The sequence below is a fragment of the Hemicordylus capensis genome, chromosome 5, assembly GCF_027244095.1.
Source record: "Hemicordylus capensis ecotype Gifberg chromosome 5, rHemCap1.1.pri, whole genome shotgun sequence".
NCBI classification, from domain to species: Eukaryota; Metazoa; Chordata; class Lepidosauria; order Squamata; family Cordylidae; genus Hemicordylus; species Hemicordylus capensis.
In genome coordinates this window covers 45,881,452-45,900,562 of record NC_069661.1, presented here as the reverse complement: position 1 = coordinate 45,900,562, position 19,111 = coordinate 45,881,452, and the positions used below count along the sequence as shown (strand labels likewise).

Below are 19,111 nucleotides of genomic sequence, written 5' to 3'. Positions count from 1 at the left end.
TGGCAAGTTCTGCCCCTGCTGCAGCTGCGACCAATGGTGGGCCCAGAGGGAGCGGCGCGCGCCAGGAGGCGGTGTGGGGGGGGCGGCGCGCGCCAGGAGGCGGTGTGGGGGGGGGCGGCGCGCGCCAGGAGGCGGTGTGGGGGGGGGCGGCGCGCGCCAGGAGGCGGTGTGGGGGGGGGCGGCGCGCGCCAGGAGGCGGTGTGGGGGGGGGGCGGCGCGCGCCAGGAGGCGGTGTGGGGGGGGGGCGGCGCGCGCCAGGAGGCGGTGTGGGGGGGGGCGGCGCGCGCCAGGAGGCGGTGGGGGGGGGGGCGGCGCGCGCCAGGAGGCGGTGGGGGGGGGGGCGGCGCGCGCCAGGAGGCGGTGGGGGGGGGGCGGCGCGCGCCAGGAGGCGGTGGGGGGGGGGGCGGCGCGCGCCAGGAGGCGGTGGGGGGGGCGGCACACAAAGGTCATGTACTTTGATTTTTTAAATCTTCTCCATGGTAGCATCATTTTGGGAGCTAAAAAGGCCATCTCAGTTGAACTGGAGATTTTCTGTTTTTCTTTTTATATCCTATTGAACATTTGTAGATCTTAGCCAAGCATGGCATCGAAGAAATATGCTGCTAGTGAATGTGATTCTGTTTCAGCCAAATGTTTCACCGTGCTCAGATATTGGCGGGTTATGTCTGTGGACTTGGAGAGTATGTCATTAAACTTAGATTTCAGAGTTGTGGGAGATCTTTGAGGTCTTTTAAAAAACTTTCCCATATGGAATAATGATATGATATCAGCTGTCTTGATTGAAAGGCAGGATGCCGAATAGAACCTGCACCCATAGAGTCTAGTTTTCTTCTCCTTTTCTAGTGGAGCAGACTATTTTCTACCATATTTGCTAGCTAAGGCAAAATATGAGGTCTTCTTTAAAACTTTCCCATATAGAATAATGATATGATATCACTTCTGGGGAAGAGGAGGGGTTCAATCCCGAATCTTCAAAGAACCTTCCACGGATAAGGTGTCCAACGTTGGAGGTTGAATTGGGTTCGAAGGAAGAGGAGCTTGATGTTTGTCCCTTGCAGTTGTTGACAATGGATGGTGGGCTGATGTTGAACGACTTGAGGTCTCTTCCGGGGTAGTCCACTTCAGGATCAATGTCGAGGTGGTGGTGGTCTTATATTTAGTAGTCAAGTGCGATGAGGAGTCTTCCTTGCAATGTTTCAGCTTCTTATGGTGCTTGTGATTACCTTCCTTGGAAACTTTATAGGGCTTCTTAAAAAGCTCCTTAGAGTGCTCTGAGTTGACATTCTGGGTATGGGAAACTGTCTCAGCTGAATGTCTCAACATCGACACCAAGCGTCGATAGCTGGGCAAAATCATAGCCACAGATGTCTAAGCTAATGGGCAATGCGGCATCAGTGTTGGAGAGCACAAAGCCTTTCCGTATAAAGCAGCCCTAAAATGCAATTCTCTACATTTTCTGGTCTGTTTAGAAAAAGTAAGGCAGATTTTACATGTCCGGACGATATGATCTCCCCCCATCAGAGCAAACACTGGTCATGCTTATCCGACAACAGGAGAGTCCCCCCACAAGATGAAAACTTTTAAAATGTTTTACAAATGTTAATGAGTCCAAAACGATAGGAAAGAGAGTAGTTGAGAGTAGTCCGAGTCTAAACCTTAAAATCCAATCCATTCTCACAGGAATCAAGGTGAAGACGAAGAGCAAACCCTAACAAGGCACACAATGTGGTGGTTGAAAAAGAACTGAGCTACAGGTGCTCTGCCACTCAAGATACCCAGTGCACTTCGCACACAAAGGGCAGAGCTTCAGAGCGCCTAGAGGAGCTATGAAATCCTTCCGCAGGACTACTGAGCAGCTGAATTGCCTATGTTAGGAATGATCCCAGATCACCGCAAAGATCTGAAAAATAGGAGGGCAGTAGAACTATCGGTGCAGATGTATGGGGGTGGGGGGGAGAGAGAAAGTGCTATGGGGTTTAGAGAGGGAAAGATGGCACCCACTAAGGAATGGGGAGAGAGATAAAGGCAAGGGCTAAAAGAAAGCGGTTTAGAGAGATATGTACTGTGTGAGATAAGGCTTACAGAGAAAAACATGGTTCAGAGAGAATGAATTAAAAAGAAAGATCCTAACTGGTAGCAAAAATGCTGTTTTGCAGGTAGCGCAGGCAGCCTCTTGAGTTAATAAAAACAATAGTCCCCTAAATGATTTGAGCTGTGTACCTCTGCCCCAAACAATAAAAATAATTCCTCTTTTAAAACTCAAAACTTTAATAGGTGCACAGTGCTTTGCCTGTAGGACTACATAAAAGTTTGTGATTGGTCTCCTGCTGAAAAATGATTATCCACTACTGTTAAATGTGGTCCACCACCTCCAAGGAAATACTGTAGCCTATTCCTCAACATTGTTGCTCAGGTGAACAGCATATTTTTTTAACAACATGAAAAAGAACAAAAGTGAAAGTAATGATTTTAACACACTTCAAAATGAACTTTAAAAATTGCTCACCCTCATACTTGACCGGCGGAGTTTTTTACGAACATCTCGGCGAATGTCATTGACAGCTACCGACTCCAACTGCTGATAACGCTGAATTTCTTGGTTTATAGTTCCTTCACTTGCTCCTAGTTTCCTGAGGACAAAGTTAAACTTAATGGAAGCTCTAAATAGATAACTAGAGCTAGTGGTGCTTTAGTGGTTACGGTGGTAGATTTAGACTAGGGAGACCTGGATTGAAATCCCTGCTAAGCTGTGAAACTCAGTGGTGACCTTGGGTTAGTCACCTTCTTAGCCTCACAGGGTTGTTGTGATAAATGGCTGACACCATGTATGCTGACTTAAGCTTTTTGAAGGAAGGGCAAGAGAAAAATATAACAATGATAATAAATAGCTTCAGTTATGAAATTTGTTAACATTCCCTTATGAAAGGATGCAGTTGTCATTCTCTTAGATGACACAAATTTAGACCAAGTAATGCCAGTGATGTGTCTTTGATAGTTATTTGATAAGATCCTTTGCTATTGAGAATCAGTTCAGTTGTTTATTACGATCTTTGATCAGATAAACAGATTACAACTCAGTCCCAGATGTTATTTGCAAGGATTCTCTTATTTTGCAAGGCTTCTCTTTGTTTTCTGTAAGAAAACAAGAAAGGTCACTGGCTGCTATCTTAACTAATGCATCACACATGAAAAAGTTTCATGTGTACAATGGGAGGAGGGGCAATCTCCCCAACTTCTGCAGCCCTCTGTGCCACCTGAAAATATATCCCTGGGGATCTTGCACCTTTCAGGGACATATTTTCAGAGGCCAGGTATGCTTCAGAGAGCAGGGGAGAGCAGCAAAAAAACCATCCCTCCTCCCTTGTGTGCAAAAATAAATGTTTTGTTGTTGCGAGCAACATTAGTCTAGATAGCAGCTACTGATTTGAAGCAAACAACTTCTATCTTGCAGTGGATAAAAATGTCAATTATATTAAAAGAAGGCAAGGAAACCTGTCTTCTCAGAAAAATAGATTATTCTGATTGGAAGGAATTGTGATGGGGTGGGGGAAATACACACACATACACACACAAACACTTACTTTAGATCATCAATTACTTTGGCTTGTTCATTCAGCTCCCTTATATCTACTAAACGTTTCACATACTTTCTTCCCCTCTGCTCTCCAGTCTGGTTATTAGATGCTCCCTGCCTCCGATAGTCAGTGTTCTCCTGTTTCAACATAGAAGGGATTTGATTTAATTTCTTAACATACAGTGTTGCTACTTAAAATGTAGGTAGATCAGGTTTTGCACCACAAATCAAAATAGCATGCAAAATCAGCTTTAAAGAAGAAACCATTGATTCTTGATTTGCCAGTGACCCAAAAACGCCAACATTCACTTAGAGACGAGATATGCTACATACATGTCCCCATGAGCAAGACCTGCCAGCTTTTAAGTGTGAATTGTTAGAACAAGATGTATCACTCGATGCCGATCCAGACAAATATTCTACAGGAACAGAGTAACGATGACTTTTGGGGCTCAAACCCAGCAGGTGATTTACAATCCGCTGCCCAAAAGTGAGCTTGTGTACATCTCCACATAGCGGACCACCATCTGATTTCTACATGATAATAGATAGCAAGATTAATAATTCAGTAAACGCTGGTGCCTCAAGTCCTCCTACTGTCTGGCCCACCTCCGATGGCTACTGTAGGCTTTCTGCTTGCCACTTGCCACTTCTTCCCTTTGAACATTTCCTGAGACTTTGCTTATGAAGAGCCTGGCTCATTCCTGCCAGCGTTATGCAGGCTACTGCTTACTTTTGTTAACTGTGAGCTGTGAGACCTCTTTCCTAGAGAGGTGTAGAGAATCCCTCCAGTCCTCACTGGTCCTGTTTCTCTCATTCTTCTACAGAACGAAGCCCTTGACTGTCCCTCACTTGCATTTCCACTTGCAGATTCACTATGAGTTAAGCTTAGGTTTACTATTCATGATTGTGCCAAATATTTAAATGTACTTTTAACAGGTTGCTCTAATGGGACAGGCATTCCTCATGTTATTCTAACAGGCCAATCCTATGCACATTGGGAAGTGAGCCCAGTTGGCTTCGGAGTCCTTCCTTCCTAGTAAGTATTCTTAGGATTAGTCCATCTGATGGAGGCCCCTACCAGTATTCAGATTGTAAAACTAGCTCCGAGATTCTAAAGGGGACTTGTTTCCCCTTGAACAGCAGTCTCTCTCACATACCACACTGCAATTGGCTGAATGGAAATTTCAAAAACCGTTTGTAAAACTGTATGGGGATCAGTTGTTTGAACAAACTACCCAAAGTAAATGATTTCACTGGGCTAATGCAAGCCCTTGCATGAGTCTAGGCAGCTTTCATCTCCACCCACAAATCTAATTTTCCTTCTGTTGCTCTCTAGGAATACACTGCTAATCAAAAAGCAAGGCTAAACCTTTAAGTCTGCACAAAGATGCAGCACATCAAACGGCTGCTTTGCTTAGGATATTAGAATTACATTAGGATACATTAATCAGGCCACTTACTGCACTAACAGTGGGAGACATTGTATCAACTTCATCTTCATCAGACAGGTCAGCTATGTTAACGGAATTAAGATCAGCAATGTCGTCTAAATCTTCTTCTCCTGTCAGTGTTGTGAGTGTATTTCCTAGAGCATTTAATCTTTTCCCAATGTTAGGATCCATGTGCACATCAATGCCGCACATCTTCCACAGGACATTCAGAGTCCATGTTCCTGCACTATTACTTTCTGTTTCAAAATAAAAAGCAATAATTTACTTCATCACTTTGCTTTATAAGAGTAAGATTCAGGCATGTGAAAACCAAGGTCAAGCATTTCATAACAGCTCATGACACTTTTCTCAATGACATTGTACACAATTAGAAGAACTGTAACAGTTTACCAACACCTGCAATGATTATGTGCTAAAGGCTGCATTGCCATTTGTTTGGGACACAGAGTGTGGCCTTGTTGGTATATAAGGGGGGTGGGGAAGAGATAAAGTAATAAAAAAGCAGTACTATGACCATGTCTTAGGGACAAGGAAGACAGAGAATGCCTCTGGCCCACAGAATCCTTCAGATAGGCAATTAAGATATTTTTACTACTACTTCACTTTCAAATGTCTACCTCAAAATATCCATTTGATACTAGCAGTTGTGCGATGAATAGAATAACCAGATACTGAAATGTACTGTGGCAGTCTACATACTCTTTATTCATTTTTTGATGCAAAAGTTGATATCCAAAAAAATTGTCAGACTGTAGTTTGTTGCTGAAAATAAACTTGCCCAATTAAATACTGTACTGTGATGGAGTGACACACTCAGACTTACTGAAAGGTTAAAAGTGTTAAAATTAACACAGAGGTTAAAATTGTTGTGAGAAAGGATTCTGACAAGAGACAAAAATCTGTGAGAGATTGTCTATCAGCAGATGTACAGATCTGAATTTCTTACCTGCAGCTGCCTGTCCCGTTGTTCTTGAACATACCTCATAGGTGCCATCTGGTACTACACCTAAAGGTGGAAGGAGGATTTAGTGGACCTATTATATCAATGTGGTTTTTAAAGCACAAAATTTAGTTCCTTCTCTTGTTCTAGGGAAAAAACATTTTGCTGGTGGGTGGGTATACAGATAAATTTTCTCTTTCCAAATTCCTAGTTCATACTATATTTCTGTATAAGTAGTCATATTTCTATACAATTTCACATGCTTTAGCTTCAGAAGCTATAACAATTTTCTCACTTAATTAAATATGAAGGTTAAACAACTTATTTTCTTTATTAAGCTTCTGCAAAGTTCTGGATTAGCAGTGATCAAGACAAGAGAAATGCTTACAAGCATTCATGACTAGATCTCCTCGTATTTCTGGTTTCCAGTCATCCCAGCTTGTTTCAAAGCCATCAGCAAAGCGGATACAGAAGTTTTTAAAATGACCTTTGCTGACTAAAGATTCTGAAGAGCAGGCAGTAATTAAAGTGCTTTCAATGGTTAGAACTAACGCAGAGCCAGTGTCCAGATCAGCTGTGTGGTTAGACTGTAAAAAGAGAAAAGAAAAGCAGAACAACTATAGTTTCAAATCTTGTCTTTTTCAAATCACTGGACAATGCTAAGGCAGTTTCTTTACAGTTAGGGGCATTGACTCTCTCACAGTCTTCTCTTCTGCTTTGCTGTCATAAAGCAGAAACACACAGGCACACATACACTTAAAAATAACTGGCCTTATACTTCTCAAGGGATACTGGCAGGGTCAATCAACACCCGGCATCCTGTCACCTCTCTAAATATCGGTCCCTAGAACAATACACACTTTCTTCTCAGAGATGTGCATAATCTATATTAAATCTTTCTTCTCATCTTTTTGGTTCTCAACATATAGGGACTTATATCTTTATGCTAATTATTTCCCTTTCAGCATACAGAATAATCTAGTTCCACAAAATAACTTTTTAAAGGAGAAACGATCTTCAAGCATTATTTTTTAATAAATTAGCACACTTAAAGGCTGGAGCACAACACAAATCTGGGGAAAGTCATTTAAGCTGAAGGTGTAATAGGAATTCATGGGACTTTGGGGAACATCTAGGCCACTCACTTTCAGCTACATGCTGACAAACATGGGGAAATACAGCTCATCAGATGTTATTGATAGAACACTTATTACTTACACAGAAATTCTGTTTTTCTTTCTGTCCCCCAAAATTAATCTTGTGCCCCTGCCTCTGAATCTGTACCAATATTAAAAGCATTACATGTATATATTTTCATTATTGCTTTTAAAAGATCTCATATTATAGCATAACATGTACTGTACTCAAAAAACTGTGTCCAAGTCTTAGCTTTAATTGTATTATGCAACCCACTAATCCTTTATAATCGTACATACCATAAAATCTTAAACATTCTGTTTATAAGCCGTAAACCTAGAACTTTCCCATTCTAATGGCACTAGATCTTATCAACTATTAATTCATTTTGGCTCCATAACTAGGCCTGTGCTCTGGCAGCATCCAAGTCAAATACTCTGTACCCATTGCATCAGTACCACAGAGAAGTGACTGCTCACAGCACAGCCATCCCTGTGCAGCACTGCATGTTTCCAGAATGTGGGGTCCTTCCTTTACTGACATAGAAACCTGTACTACCCAAGCAATGGCTGGAATAGCACATGGGGTGTGGCAGGAGGTTTCTGTGTGGGGAGTGTTGCCATGGAGACAGGACTACCCTCCAAGTACTTCATGGGCACACACATCCCGCCACACACAGGGGCATATCTAGGGTAGGGCAGGCAGGGCACGTGCCCCAGGCGACACTTGGAGGGGTGTGCGCAATTTCTTAAAAATTAAAAAAAATGGCAGCCAAAAACAAAATGGCCACCGCACATGCTCAAATGGCCTCTGTGAGGCCCTAGGCCATTTCAGGCCTTGCAGAGGCCATTTGAGCATGTGCGGTGGCCATTTTGTTTTCAGTGGCCATTTTAAAAAAAAACAATTATTTTAAAAAATGGCCACTGCACATGCTCAAATGGTCCCTGTGAGGCCCTAGAGGCCTGCGGAGGAAGGGGTAACCTTTGCAGATTCCCCCCTGCCCATGGCCTATAGGAAGCGCCCCGAAGGGGCTACAGGTAAAAAATATTTTTAAAATTTAATATAAGTCACTGTACACATATTCAGTTTGGCACTATGTACAGAGAATCAGGGCTTGTGAATACTGAGCTGAACTTATGATCTAGGATTGTATTCATTTGTTCTTACTTTGCTTCTTGTGATAAGTGTGTATGTATGTATTGGTTTATTTCAGCCCAAGGCCAGCATAAATACAAGAAAAAGAAGAGAAACAACAACTTGTGATAAGTGAGTTAAATGTGATGTCTTAATAATATGGCTATTAATGGTGAGTTTGTCTTTGAATCAGTGTGAAATCCTTAGTATTAAGGCCCACTGGGAGTTTCTTGCTCTCTTTCTCTCATTTCTCTCTTTCTGAAATACTAGAATATATTTCAAGCAGTGAAACAGTTTACTCTGCATATCCTTTAATTATTTTCAGAGTATCTGGGAAAAGTCAAATTCTCCATTTATTTTTAAAACTTATGTAATAGTGATGCTACAATGCATAGTAGAGAATTAGACAGGCACTTCTGTTTAATTTTCCAAGCACACCTCCACATAGTATTTGGGTATTTCATGAGCCCCAGCATACTGAAATTTGTAGTTTTCCAGCATTTTTTGGTCTGGCTACGTCCACTGCTAAATAGTTTTTGAAATTTTAAAAGATTAACGAGCTTGACTTGTATTTTTCAGCTGATATTATGGTAAAGTTATCTGAAAGATGGGTGTCAGATGCTTGGACAGGGGGCGCAATTTCAGTTCTTGCCCTAGGCGCTATTTTCCCTAGATACACCTCTGGCCACACCCCTCACTCTTTCCCAGCTGTCTGCTTCCCATGAATCCCTTCCCCTGCACCAGAAGCATGCAGTGCTGAGCAGAGACGGCCCCACTATGAACAGCCACTTCCACGCAGTATGCATGTACATATTGTTAGATTTTTATTCCGCAGTTCATTAAAATAATCTTAAGGCGGTTTACAAAACATGTGACACAATATAAAACTATTCAACAGTTAAATTATAAAAAGATTAAACTGGAATACAAAAATACTAATCTAAAGTTTAAAAAATAGACACAATGAGACCATAAAATACAAAGCAACAGCAACATAAACAACCCTCAAATAAAAGCCTGGGTAAAAAGCTAAGACATCACTTGCTTTCTAAAAACTGTGATGGAGATGGAGGACAGATGCCCACCAGGAGAACATTTCAAAGTCTGGGGGCAATAAATGAGAAGGCCCTGTCCCGCACGCACAACAGCCAAACCTCTCTTATTGTTGGCACACAGAGCAAAGCCCCTTTGATGACTGTCAAGTGGACAGAAAACCTTGGGAGCAGGTGGTCCTTCAGATATCCAGGGCCCAGCCTGTTAAGTTCTTTAAGGGTCAAGAACAGCCCCTTGAATTGGATCCGGAAGCAAACTGGCAGCCAGTGGACAGCTCCAGATAAAATCCTAGCTGCCGTATTTTGCACTAGCTGCAGTTTCCGAATAATCTTCAAGGGCAGTACCATGTAGAGTGTGTTACAATAATACAGCTGACTGAGGCGTGGGTAACTGTGGCCACACCTGCCTTCTCGAGAAAGGGATGCAGCTGGCGCACTAGCCGAAGTAGTGCAAAGGCACCCCTGGCCACTGCTTCTACTTGAGCATCCAAAAGCAGTGCTGCGTCCAGCAATACCCCCAAACTGCACACTTGCTCTTCTCTTTCAAGGGGAGCTAAATCCCACCCAGAACCAGTTGAATCCCCTCATCCCAGTTAGCTCTCATACTGACCAAGAGCACCTCCATCTTGTCTGAATTCAATCTCAGTTTATTAGTCCACAGTTTATTAGTGCTGATACAAATTATTTGGCTTTGGCACTGCCAAAGGACAGGCCTGTCCATAATATTAAAGCTACTAGGCCTGTGCAAATTGGAATAGTTGGAATTCCAATATGGGAATTCCCACTCCACATCACCAAGAGACATTAGAGCATGGGGCAAGTGCCCGGGCTGGGCAGTGTTTGGGAGGGTTAGGCAGGGAGTGACGATCTTCTCCCTCAGAAGCTTGCACAGCTGCGGAGAGAATGCATGGGCTTCTAGGGATTGTTCTGCTCAGGGCTATGATCTCCAGAAGCCCGTGAATCCACCTAGGCTTCTGAGCGAGAAGATAGTCACTCCCTGCCCGCCTATGCCCAAACTTCATTGTGCTGCCTAGGAGTCCCCACACCAGTCCTGGGCGGCCAGTTAAAGGGCCCCCACCAGCAGTGGGCTACCTGGGGTATTTGCGGTCTAACGCCTCCTGGTGGTGGGCAGCGGAAATTCTGACATCAGAATTCCTGCAGTTCCGATTTGAAAAGCTTTGTTTACAGTGTTATTGCCATGAAACTATTTACTGGGCAGCAGCCAAACTAATGGTGCCTTCAGAGTAGAACATTGCCTGCATGCAAGGATTTTTCCTGAGATCCCTCTTTTGCTGCTCCCCAATCAATGTTCCTGATCCCAAGGATCCCCTAGCTCTCAGGAACATATTTCGGGGGCATCAAAAGAGGGCTTGGGAAAAATTGTTGTACATGGGCAACATTAGTCTGGGTGGCTCACATACTGACTAATGAAGCACATGCAGTATCAGGCATTACAGGGATGCAAGAGGAATGTGCGTGCTGCTCCATGCACTCATTTACGCATGTGTTGTTGCACAACAGAGCATGCAGGAACTTCTTGCACAGCACTCTCCTTTCATACTAAAGTAAGAAAATAAAATTATATAAATTTATATATATGGGATGTGCAAACTGATTCGGGTACTTGTACCCAAATCTAGCTGATTCAGGTGATTTGGAGACAAAACAAATCGCCCCTGTGGCCCATTGGCTAGATCTCGGTACAAATTGAATTGCGCCTGATTTGATTCGAATCGATTCAAGATTTGAATCTCTCCTATTAATTCTCTCAGATTCCCAGCTTTCATTTTTTTTAAAAAAAAAACTAAGCTCTAGCCCTTGTAGAAGTGGAGCTATGGAGCAAAATGTGTGGTCACTATGTTTCAAGTGTTTCGATTATTTGGTGTATAATAAATTTCCCTCAATGAATCCCTATGAGGATTCATTACATACCTTCATTTCTTCTATTCATTGTAACTGTGTTTTTGACAGTGCCAACTGTCAACTGCCATGTGCCAAGTACACCCCACTCCCACCCGCAAGGCACTGGGGTACTACTCAGTTTATGTTCTAGGATTTTTTCCAAGTGTTTAGGTTCTTTGGTGTCTAATAACCTTTCCTCATAATGAATCCCTATGGGGATTCATTACACACCAAAGAGTCTAAACACCTCAAACATTCCTAAAATATAAACTGAGTACACAGTGGCTTGTGGGTTGCGGGGTAGTTGGAACATGGGATGCCACTAATTCCCCACCCCCACCTGCAAAGCAGTGGGGTCAAAATGAACAGAAGAAATGAAGGTGTGTAATGAAGACACCAAAGAATCTAAACACTTCAAAAATATCTAACAAATAAACTGAGTACCCCAGTGTGTGTGTGTGGGGGGGGGGGGGGGGGTTAGTTGACACATGGCAGTTGACAGCCAGCACTGTCCAATGATAGCAAAAATGAATAGAAGAAACAAAGGCGCATAATTAGTGCTCATAGGTATTCATTATGAGGAAAAGTTATTATACACCAAAGGATCTAAACACTTGAAACATAATTTTGCTCCATAACTCCACTTCTACAAGGACTAGAGCTTAGCTTTTTTTAAAAAAGAAACCTGGGGATCTGTTTAGGGTTAGGATATGGCAACTTCAAATCCCCATTGTTTCCTATGGTGGAAATGTTCAAAATCAGTAAAAACTAAAAAAAAAATCATTAAAAATCAACCAAGTATCCCACTGCCTTGAAATTTGGGTGGTAGGTGGCACCCATGGGAACCTATCCCTAGGGCCTTGTTAAGTGGTCCGAATCCAAATCAAATCACAGCAAATACAAACCAAATCTGGGGTGATTTGGAGGGAAAGATCTGGATACAAGACAAATCAGGGGTGATTTGTTTTGGGTACAAATCAAAGAAAAAATCGATTTGTGCACATATATACACACATATATATATACACACACACACACACACACACACATACATATATATATATATACACACATCTGTTGCTGCAGAAAATCACAACCTTTCCAGCCAATTAAGCTCATTAAAGTATTCCAAGCTGCTTCCAACAAATGCATGATGCTCACATTGTTAGTTTCTCAAAATTAGTGAAGAGTTAGCTGAGCTCTACATGAAAATTTCACATTTCATCAAATATTTAATAAAAAAATGTCTTGTTATGCAAACAAAATACTACTTCAATAAAAGCTATCACTCTTCTTTCTTTCTTTTTCAATACCTGCGGTGTGTTTGTGATGGGCAGACAAATCCCCAAGTCATTAACTGTTAGTTGGAGGAAAAGTGTCCCAAAAGCTTGAGCTGATGTCTGCTGGATTCCAGGTAACATATCAACTATTTCCTTCGTAGCCATATGGATATCTTTATTTAAGGCCATTCTCTGTTCATTCCAGTTATCATAAGCAGCCTTGTAGTTCAGCCAGAAAAGCACAGCTTTGAAGGAAAGACAGTTTCACCATTTCAGATCAAAACGTTACAGAAAAATAGTCTTGAATTTCAGCAGTTATATATTGTTGTGCCTTATTCCAATACTAAAGAGCTAAGAACATACATCTCAATTACTTTCTGCTCCTTGAGTGCAAGGCGTGTTAATAAGACTGGAAACTAAGGCAAGATGGTTCCTGCCATTTAGTCTTTTAATTAATACAAATACATTTTCTGTCTAACACTGTTATTCAGCGTGTACTTTTATTCTGGAGAAACAAAAATAGACACATGGTCTAATAGTACCTCTATCAAATGCCACAGGTTGAGCAAAAACAATGGGTCTGTTCAAAGTAATGAGCACAGCTTCTCGATCTGATGAACCACCGATTTCCTCTCTGAGGGCGTTTCTTAGTCCAATTCTGGTTTTAAAATAAGCAACCTGATGGAAGTCTGATCCAGCTTCTTCATAAACCTTAAGACATTCCAGAAACAGCCAAAAGCTAGAATTTAACACAGCAAAATATCGAACTTGACACAACCCACCTGTTCTTAAATTTACGCTCAGAAGTTGCATTCTAAGTCTAAACCATGAGTTTGACATCAGAAGAACAAGCAGGAGTGGCTCTCAAGCTTACATGTCTGTCTTCTGAGTAGGATGGGGACAGGTGGGCAGAACAGTGGAAACTTCTGTTTCTGAACTGTGGCAAAACATACCACATGATGGCTCTTTCAACTATTAAAGTACCCTCTAGTGTATAGAGGAGGAGGAGTCTGGGCCAGAGCCCGAGGCTCATGCCTACTTGTTCTATGCTGTTCTGTGATCATAATAAAGGAATTGAATTGAATTAATGTCAAATCATCATTTAATTAGAGGCATGCTCACAGTGTTTTACAATGCTGCATTTAGCAACTTTTTAACCCCCTTATTAAGAATCAAATTGTCACCAGCAAGAAGCATAACAACAACAGGAAAAACAACAAATGGTTTAACACATTTATTGGAGCATAAGATTTCATGGACTATACTCCATTCACATGGAGTATAAAAAGTGGAACGTAGTCCACGGAAACCTAGGCATATGCTACAATGTATTAGTTTTTAACCACAAGGCTATTTGTTTTTGCTGCAATAGACGTAAACAATTCTAGGAACTCACCTGATGTTTAACAATCTGTCCTAATGCCAGATTTAAGTCTACTTGGCATTTACCAAAGAGCTTCAGGTAGCTGCTACTACCTGGCATTGCTTTGGTCTGTATTCGGTTTGAGAGTTCCAGTTCTATTAAACCCGTTTCAAATCTTACAGCCCTCATTGATGGTGTTGTAGCGGTTACCTGGATACCCTGATAAAGAAAGAGCAAGGTATTGAGGTGAAATGCAGTCGTCTTTCAAACACATTTTTATAAATATTGTATTTAAGAAAACTTCCAGCTTCCACAATAAGTAGTAAATAACAATGGGGGAAGAAGGGGGTGGGGTGGAGAAAAGGGGGGGGGGGCTAATCCTAAGGCTGGGTTCCTTTAAAAGGCTAATCATTGGAGGTCTGTTGCCCTGCTGAGAAGTAAAGACATTTGAAGAGAGGCCAAGAAATGCGATGGGTCCTCTGCATAAAGTAAAGTGTGCCATTGAATCAGTGTTGACTCCTAGCGACCACAGAGCCCTGTGGTTGTCTTTGGTAGAATATAGGAGGGGCTTACCACTGCCTCCTCCTGCACAGTATGAGATGATGCCTTTCAGCATCTTCCTATATTGCTGCTGCCCGATATAGGTATTTCCCATAGTCTAGGAAACATACCAGCAGGGATTCGAACTGGCAAGCACTGGCTTGCTAGTCAAGTCATTTCCTGCTGTGCTGTCCTCTGCATAATAATGCATTATTTGTTTATCTGATACCATTGGCCACATTTCAAGGAACACAAAAGCACCTTAAACTGCAAACTCAAAGAGTAGAGGAGAATCTTCGGCTTCTCTCCATCAGTTGTTCCATCATGTTCATTCCAAAGAGGAATAGGTTGCTCCCCTCCTGTAAAAATAATTAAAACAATATAGTTCCAGAATTTTACTAGGGACCTGTCATTTTAACAATTTACTTATAAAACTAAATTCGATAATGGCCGCCTTGAAGGACTAAACTGCATATGAAGTGAAAGACCACAACTGGCTCTCCCAATGCATTTTTAAACTTCTATGAGGGGTTTATGAATTAAACTGGGTTAGGGGAGGGTTTTTTTTGTTTTTTGTTTTTTTTTAAAAAAAAACCTTTCCTCCCTGTGCCAGTTAATCAAAATCCTACCTGAAGTTGCAGTTGTTTCTATCCGGGGGTGGGACAGGGACACAAGTACAACTCTCTGCTGGAGGCCCATGCAGCAGAATCCTTAGGGATGGAGCGGGGGGAAGCACCTCCATTTCGTATTCCTCATTGTAGTGTGATGTGTAGGGATCAAGCCCCACCTTAAGTCCCTGGGGATCTAAGGGAGGATCAGAGGCCACCTCCTGCTGAGGGCTTGTGCGCCTGCACCTGAATGACATGATGTTTCTTCCTTTTCTTTTTCTGCAGTTCACTGCCTGAGGGAGCCTGCACTGGCTGCTTTTTCTTAGATAGTTTAAGCTTATTTTTGTTCTTACCAGTTTGATTTAATGATTGCAGGCAAGGAAGGTGGAGGCGTTGGCTGCCCTGTCAAGCCAGTGGTAGAGGGAGCCATGGGTTCTCTAGAGGACTCGTAAACTGTCTCTGCAGAGACAGAGGAGGTTGTTGCTGGGCACATAGGCGAGTCCGATGCCATAATGGGGCAGCCTATAAAGGCTATGCCCGTTTGAGAGTGGGGAGCAGTACAGGCAATCCCCAGTTCCAGTGCTGGATGAGCTTTCAGAGCTCATTCCCAGAGAAGGGAGCAAAGCCTCATGGCATGATTGCAGCACACCTGTCGTGTAAAAGCTCTGCAGGCGTCACAAGTGTCAACCCTGTGTCTTTCTCCAAGGCATGCGAGACACAGCAAGTGCACATCGGCAATGGAGATCTTAGTGCCGCAGGATGAGCAGTTTTTAAAAGGGGCTTTTGTAGCCCTCAGCATGAGTTGGAAAAAGTTTGGGGTGGGGGGAATGTGCAGAAATCAAAACACAAAGCAAGACAGACAGATAAAACTGAAGGAGGAAAGGCAAGAAGGCAGAATAAAAACAATCAAGGGGTAAATGAAGGAACAAGTACTTTCCTAAAGAAAAACAGGTTGCTCACCCCATGTGCAGGGGGCGGAGCTAAGCGTTTAGAGGAGCTAGTCAATTCTGCCCGAATGGTCCCGCGCAGGCGCAGAACCCCACTCTTATGACTACAATGGATCACAATCCAGATCTCCCGATTCTCCTCCTAATCCTTTTTCTTTCTTTCTTTTTTTCTTTTTGAAGGCTTTTGGAAAGTCTGCAGCAGAAGGTCTGCAGCGGAAGGCGGCAAACTGAGGGAATAAGGTGGGATGGCACCCTTTCTATTTTAATCTCTAGAAGGTTCCGGACTGGTCTCTGTGCAGGTGCAAATATTGTGTGTGTGATGCACAGAGACTACGAGGAAGAAACATGGCTTTCTGCAGCAGGTCTAAAAATGCTGTGGAAAGCCATTTCCCTCCAGTGATTGCTCCCAGTGACTGTTTTTAAGTGTGTGAGAGAGAGAGAGTGCAAGAGAGAGTGTGAGTGAGTGAGTGAGTGAGTGAGTGAGAGAGAGAGAGAGAGAGAGAGAGAGAGAGAGAGACTGACTTTCATACAGTTTTTAGGAAACAAGTAAGAACATGGTTCTTCACCCAGGCTTTTATATGAGAGAACTGTTTTTTGCCATTGCTGCTGTGTTTTGTGTTTTACTGTTTTGTATAGGTTTTAAACTTTTAAATTATTTAAATGTGATATTTTTACTTTTAATTGTGTATTATTTTAATTATACTGTATACCACCTTGGGATTATTATTTTAATGAAAGGTGGCATATTAATTAATTAATTAATTAATTACATGATCTCTCCTATCACACACAATTTACCTCTAAGATAATTTCTTAGATAAAAGCCTATGGAATCTTAGAAAGGAGGAGCAAGAGTTGTGAATGGAAAACAATGTAGTAGAAACAAAATGTTCAGATCCACTATGGACTTATTACCTGCTTGTACATGTGCAGCATTATGAAAATATCATATCCCCCTTGCTAGCAAATATATTTTAGTATAAATATAGGTGCTGGCAGTGGGGGCTCATATACCACCAACACTAGGACTTCAGTATTTAAAAAATTAAAAAGAAAAAAACTTGGGTTTACCTGAAACCTTCTGTATTACTTCATTGACCTCTTTCATAAATACCTTCTGCACAAAAACTAAATGGTTCAGGAGGTCTGTTGTAAGATTATGTTCAAAGGACCCAACCTGGGGGGCAGGGGGGTGGGAGAGAAAAGAAAATTAATTCATGATTGAAAAGGGGTGGAAGAAACATCATATTTATTCTTCAGTTAGTATAATTTCCCTTACTCAAAGAGCACATGCTCAAAATACAATATAGTAAGACAAATTCCCGTCCCACAACGTGGATGCAAGGAGCTAGATGGTAGCAACAAATCATGTTTCAGTTATTTACAAGTTGCATGACCACAATTACAATATGAATACACACAGAGAGAGAATACATACATCATTATTATATTATATATGTAACATAAGGAGGCCCTCGATTATCATGGGCTCTACATTCACCATTTCAGCTATTCTGGTTCAATAATATATACCCCGTTTCAATTATTGTGGGGCTGAATTTCGGCCATTCATGGTTCCTGAGCACACATTTCACACCTCTAATGGCATTTCCAGTGGTATTTTTGGCTTGGAGGCACTTCTGGAGGCAGTGTGGAGCCATGTTTTTGTGGAAGGATTTTTGTTTGTTTGTTTTTCTGTTTTTTGGGGCCATTACTGCAGGATCTAGAGAGCTGACAAGGCCAAGGTACAGTGCTGGACTCCTCTCATATTTCTAGGTTTGTTTTCCTTTGGAGGTTATTTTTAAATACTTTTGTATGTACCAATACCATCATTCCCATAAGTACAAGGTTTTAATTATTGTGGTTTTGGCATTTGTGGTGATATCGTGGAATATAACCCCCATGATAATCAAGGGCCGTGTGTGTGTGTGTGTAAAGTAAATTATAGAGATACATATATATTACATAAACATAAATGAAGTTTGGGAGACAACAGAGACAGTCTTGAACACAAACCTCAGCCACACAACGCAAATAGTTTCCTTGGAGATAGTAACCCTGCTTAGCAGGCAACTCATCTATACTCCATATTTGATCTGAATAGGTGTCATGCTCCTCCATGATGTATTTTCCTGACATTGTGACAGGAGGAAGGTTAAGACTGGCTGATGGAGGAATGGTAGACATATCGGTGGCAGAGACTTTGGAAGTAAACCGCAACCTGTGATTTGGCAACTCAAATGTAAACCTTGTTTGTGCACCTGTGAAATGAGAAGATATGTGCTCAATTTAATACTCTCTATTAGCACTGCAAATAATTACAAAAATAGCCATCCTCTTCCAATTCCACTGCTCCCCAATGCTGTGGTAGCACCACAAGCAGTGCCAAAGTGACTTGATTAGGCTGGCTTTTGGTTGGGGTGGTGGAATGAGAGCGAGAGCGAGAGCGAGCGAGCGAGAGATTCTCTCATACCAATACCCACTATGGAGGTTATGTTCAATTTCAGAAATGGAAATTTGAGACAAAATGTTGGGTATTCCAAGGGGGGCAGGGGCGGGTATGCATTCTTCATTTGTAAGGTTTTCAAAAGTAATGGGGCAACTAAAAGCTACCCAAATGAGGGAATAAAACTAGCAGTTTTATTATTTGCATGAAACAAGATATCTTATAGAATGCTCCGCAGAGACTGAAGCTGCAAACCAAAGTAATTTTAAGGATGCCCAGGGTTTTACATCTATCCACATTACAAAAACTACTTTTGTTAAACCTCCCAAGCTTCAAACGGGCTTCCTAGGCAGCACAGAAAGTTGTCTTAGAAAATGACAACATTAAAAACCCATGGAGTTCATCATGAGGTACTATGGACTGTAGATAAAAGTGGTATTTTGGAAACTGAGTATCCTAAGGGGAAAGCACGTTATGGTGATGACTGACATATATGTGCTGTACATATATTGGACCATGATGCTTTAACTTATACTGTACTTCACTCTCACTTCAAATTTCTAATTTGTATAATTGTGTCTGAAGATTTGCACTGTGACTTGTTCTTCCAATAACAAAACTTGCATCCAAAAGCTGCCTGATATACAACAAGCAATCTCCCATGTGGGAAATCACACCTATTCTGAAACTGAAGGAAGATTCACAAGATGAATGCAACATGGCAAGATATTTGC

At 41.9% G+C, this 19,111-nt stretch overlaps 1 protein-coding gene across 12 annotated transcripts in view; it reads right to left on the bottom strand.

Moving 5' to 3' along the window:
- Positions 1 to 19,111, bottom strand: part of BLTP1 (bridge-like lipid transfer protein family member 1) — a 201,468-nt gene that overhangs the window by 47,400 nt on the left and 134,957 nt on the right. For 8 of the 12 annotated variants that reach the window (XM_053253722.1, XM_053253721.1, XM_053253726.1 and 5 more), the window contains 13 exons: positions 17,948 to 18,192; positions 17,003 to 17,108; positions 14,638 to 14,735; positions 13,870 to 14,055; positions 13,016 to 13,184; positions 12,507 to 12,718; positions 7,187 to 7,246; positions 6,357 to 6,555; positions 5,975 to 6,034; positions 5,038 to 5,264; positions 3,908 to 4,108; positions 3,582 to 3,712; positions 2,507 to 2,630 (listed from right to left, as the gene is read on the bottom strand). In XM_053253722.1, the coding sequence (XP_053109697.1) occupies positions 2,507 to 2,630; positions 3,582 to 3,712; positions 3,908 to 4,108; positions 5,038 to 5,264; positions 5,975 to 6,034; positions 6,357 to 6,555; positions 7,187 to 7,246; positions 12,507 to 12,718; positions 13,016 to 13,184; positions 13,870 to 14,055; positions 14,638 to 14,735; positions 17,003 to 17,108; positions 17,948 to 18,192 (2,018 nt within the window). The remainder of the gene's footprint in view (positions 1 to 2,506; positions 2,631 to 3,581; positions 3,713 to 3,907; positions 4,109 to 5,037; positions 5,265 to 5,974; positions 6,035 to 6,356; positions 6,556 to 7,186; positions 7,247 to 12,506; positions 12,719 to 13,015; positions 13,185 to 13,869; positions 14,056 to 14,637; positions 14,736 to 17,002; positions 17,109 to 17,947; positions 18,193 to 19,111) is intronic. The other 4 variants (XM_053253731.1, XM_053253732.1, XM_053253724.1 and 1 more) reach the window with 3 other exon arrangements.